At 47.1% G+C, this 2,817-nt stretch overlaps 1 protein-coding gene across 1 annotated transcript; it reads left to right on the top strand.

Annotated features, from left to right (window-relative positions):
- Nucleotides 1–655: 655 nt before the first annotated feature.
- LOC134222302 (uncharacterized) lies at nucleotides 656–2,403 on the top strand. The gene is made up of 4 exons (XM_062701443.1): nucleotides 656–690; nucleotides 1,285–1,322; nucleotides 1,397–1,476; nucleotides 1,607–2,403. The coding sequence occupies exons 1-4, from the start codon at nucleotides 656–658 to the stop codon at nucleotides 2,399–2,401; spliced, it is 948 nt and encodes a 315-aa protein (XP_062557427.1). The 3' UTR covers nucleotides 2,402–2,403.
- Nucleotides 2,404–2,817: the final 414 nt, after the last annotated feature.

The raw sequence follows: 2,817 nt of genomic DNA, 5'->3' as shown, positions 1-2,817 counted from the left end.
GCAGTCTTCCGCCGCGGACGGGTACAATGCCAAGCTAGATGCGTTATATGTCCCGTGTATCATCCTAGCGCGAGTCGGTACTAGTTCATATGAACTGGCCGATGAAGCAGGAAAGCCTATTGGCGTATTTTCAGTATGCGACTTGAAGCCTGAAAATTAAAATAAAATCGCCTTAAGTACAATCTTCAAGTGAGCCGTTTTGATTAGGAAACACTCACCGTGACAGAGTCGTCCGGACGACCATCGAGTTTTGCTCAATCCTTGATTCGTCGGTAATATTTCAGTCAACGTTTTAGTCAGCCAAATCTCGTTCGAACCAAACAAAATATATCTGGTGCGGTGAATTTCCTCCTCTGAAAGCATCGTCTCTCCATCAGCAGATCACACAACAGTCCAATGGCAACATAACCGGCTAGAGCTATTCCGATCGCGGATATAAGCGCGCCTTGAGATCCTGCTATCAGATGACACTAATTTGCCCAATTCACCGGAAAACTCGCGGAAAACCGTAAACAACGCGAAATTACAGACTGCCCGCATGCACGGTCGCCGATATTCGCGTCGAGAGATAAACAGAAGCAGACGGTTTGACAGTTCTCAACACAGTAGTGTTGGTATTACTTTTTGAGTTCCCTTTTTCTTCATCGTGAGAGCGATGAAGATAAACAGGCATTTCAAGGAGGACCTAAAGTAGGTTAAATTTAACATAAATCAAGATTAGATTAATGTTGTAATTAAAACAACCGAAATACAGATAAATCATTTGATACTATCGCGGATTCGAATGCATACTTGTTTTGCATTTCGTGGAGGGGGACGGTAGGGTAATGTAACCTGTGGTTTCATTTTTTGTATTTGCTGGCTCCACCACAAGTAATATTTTCCCTCCACCAAGCCCACTGTACATCTCACCTTTCAATCGGTAATGGGTGTCACCTTGCCGATGAGAAAAGTGAATACCAATTTGTCACTCACACCACCGACACGAATGTGTTTACAGCGGTTTGAGTGCAAGGAAAAAACAGTAAAACTTGCCAGACGTTAAATGCTTGCCCACAGGGACCGCCAGTTGGAAGGGTTGCCAAACTGAATAGGAACCATTAGGGTTCGGTTATTGTCGGGTTGGTCGGATTCCAGATAAAATGGCTTAGCTACACGATCAAGCGGTTTATTCGTTTCTTGATTTCACCAAGAATAGAAGTGCACGACGGAATAAAGTTAAAGTTAACTGTAACCAAAAATTTGTACATTAAAATAGTGAAAGTGACTAGTTGATTTATCTAGATCGAGAGGTGCACCAAGTAGAAGAAGTTGCCCTAAAAGTAAGAATCCGCAGTGCGGTTAATAGTGAAACAGTAGTGTTCTTTGTATAATTTATTGTACTTATTGTATGTAGATCCATTGTGTAAGTGTAACAAGCATCTCGAGGAACAAAGAAACAATTGTAGTTCATTAAGAAGAACAAGAAGAAAAAAGGTAAATTATTATTTGTACTTGCGGTTGTGGAGTTAAGATAATACCAGTGACGTCACCAGGGAACTAATGCTAGGGGTAGGTCCAGCAAGTGGGCCTTTTTCTGTGTATTTTTGCTTTTCTCGAATAGCAGAGCCAGGGCAAGGTAGTACGGTGGTGCGTAAGGCAGATTCCCAGTGGTTCCCGAACTAGTTACAGTCCGGCATCAACTCGTTTGTCGAGCAGTGCTTTTGGTGAATGCCAGCGTAATCGGTGGATATTATTTGGAGTCAGGGATCGCCCTGCATTCCTGACGAAATCGTCAAGCCATCTGACGTCTTTCGGCCATCGCCATCGTCGCCGGAGACGCGAAGTTAAGCACGCCATCGCCACGCCATCGCCATCGTCGCCGAAGACGCGTTTGCAAACCACGCCATCGCCACGCCATCGCACACCTATCGGCCATCGCCATCGTCGCCGAAGACGCGTTTGTAAACCACGCCATCGCCCACCTTTCTGCCATCGCCATCGTCGCCGAAGACGCGTTTGCAAACCACGCCATCGCCCACCTTTCTGCCACCACCATCGTCGCCGAAGACGCTATCGCGAGCAAGCACGTCACCGGTCGAGCCCTAGAACAGCCATCGCCACCACACCACCATCTATCGCTAACATCGCATGTACCGAGATCGCACCCGTGTCAACGTCCAGAACCTCGAGTGGCCATCGCTATTGTTCATCTGAGTTCAACCACCGACATCGCCAAGTGGGTTCACGATTCCGCCAGTGCCGGCGGTTAGCTTTCAGCAGTCATCGTGGGTCAAGTCCACGCAACGTCGATCATCGCACGCTCATCAAGAACCGGTGGCGAACGGTGGTTCTCAACTACCATCAGACGGCCCGCGACGAACCGCACGGTAGGACCTCCGTCGATGCACCGTGGCACTGAGAGAAAATCATCCGGACTGAGAGAGAATGTCAAGAAAAACCGCAAGTACCCTACCCTAAATGACGTCACTATGAAAACTCTAAATAAATTAGCATGCTAAGATGAAGTACGGTGTCGAGTACATTAATTGAGAGCTAGGCCTTGATTGATTAGTCTTTTCACTATATTTTGTAATTTCACCTCGTTTTCGGGCTCACAAAGGAGCCGCCAGTCCTCGCTTGTTGGGATCCAGGGTGAATACACTGCTTGATCAGCTTTGAGCATATTGAATACGACCCAGTTTGCCGATCGTCCCACCATAGCACGCCGGTGGGCACGTGTCGTGATACACACGTGCGTGTATAACTCCTGCTGCAGGTAAGTTCGGTTGTGGGTGTGTAGTGGCAAGAGAAGGTAAACGACCCTGTTTTTGTCTC

This window comes from Armigeres subalbatus, chromosome 3 (assembly GCF_024139115.2).
Source record: "Armigeres subalbatus isolate Guangzhou_Male chromosome 3, GZ_Asu_2, whole genome shotgun sequence".
NCBI classification, from domain to species: Eukaryota; Metazoa; Arthropoda; class Insecta; order Diptera; family Culicidae; genus Armigeres; species Armigeres subalbatus.
Note: the sequence above shows the minus strand (reverse complement) of the source record. Positions and strands in the feature narration are given on the sequence as shown.

Bases quoted from the DNA above. Each gene is read 5' to 3' on its own strand.
- LOC134222302 (XM_062701443.1), top strand. From the start codon at position 656: ATGAAGATAAACAGGCATTTCAAGGAGGACCTAAA. The intron at 1,323-1,396 runs GTAAGAATCCGC...TATTGTATGTAG, and splicing joins TAGAAGAAGTTGCCCTAAAA to ATCCATTGTGTAAGTGTAAC. The intron at 1,477-1,606 runs GTAAATTATTAT...CTCGAATAGCAG, and splicing joins GAAGAACAAGAAGAAAAAAG to AGCCAGGGCAAGGTAGTACG.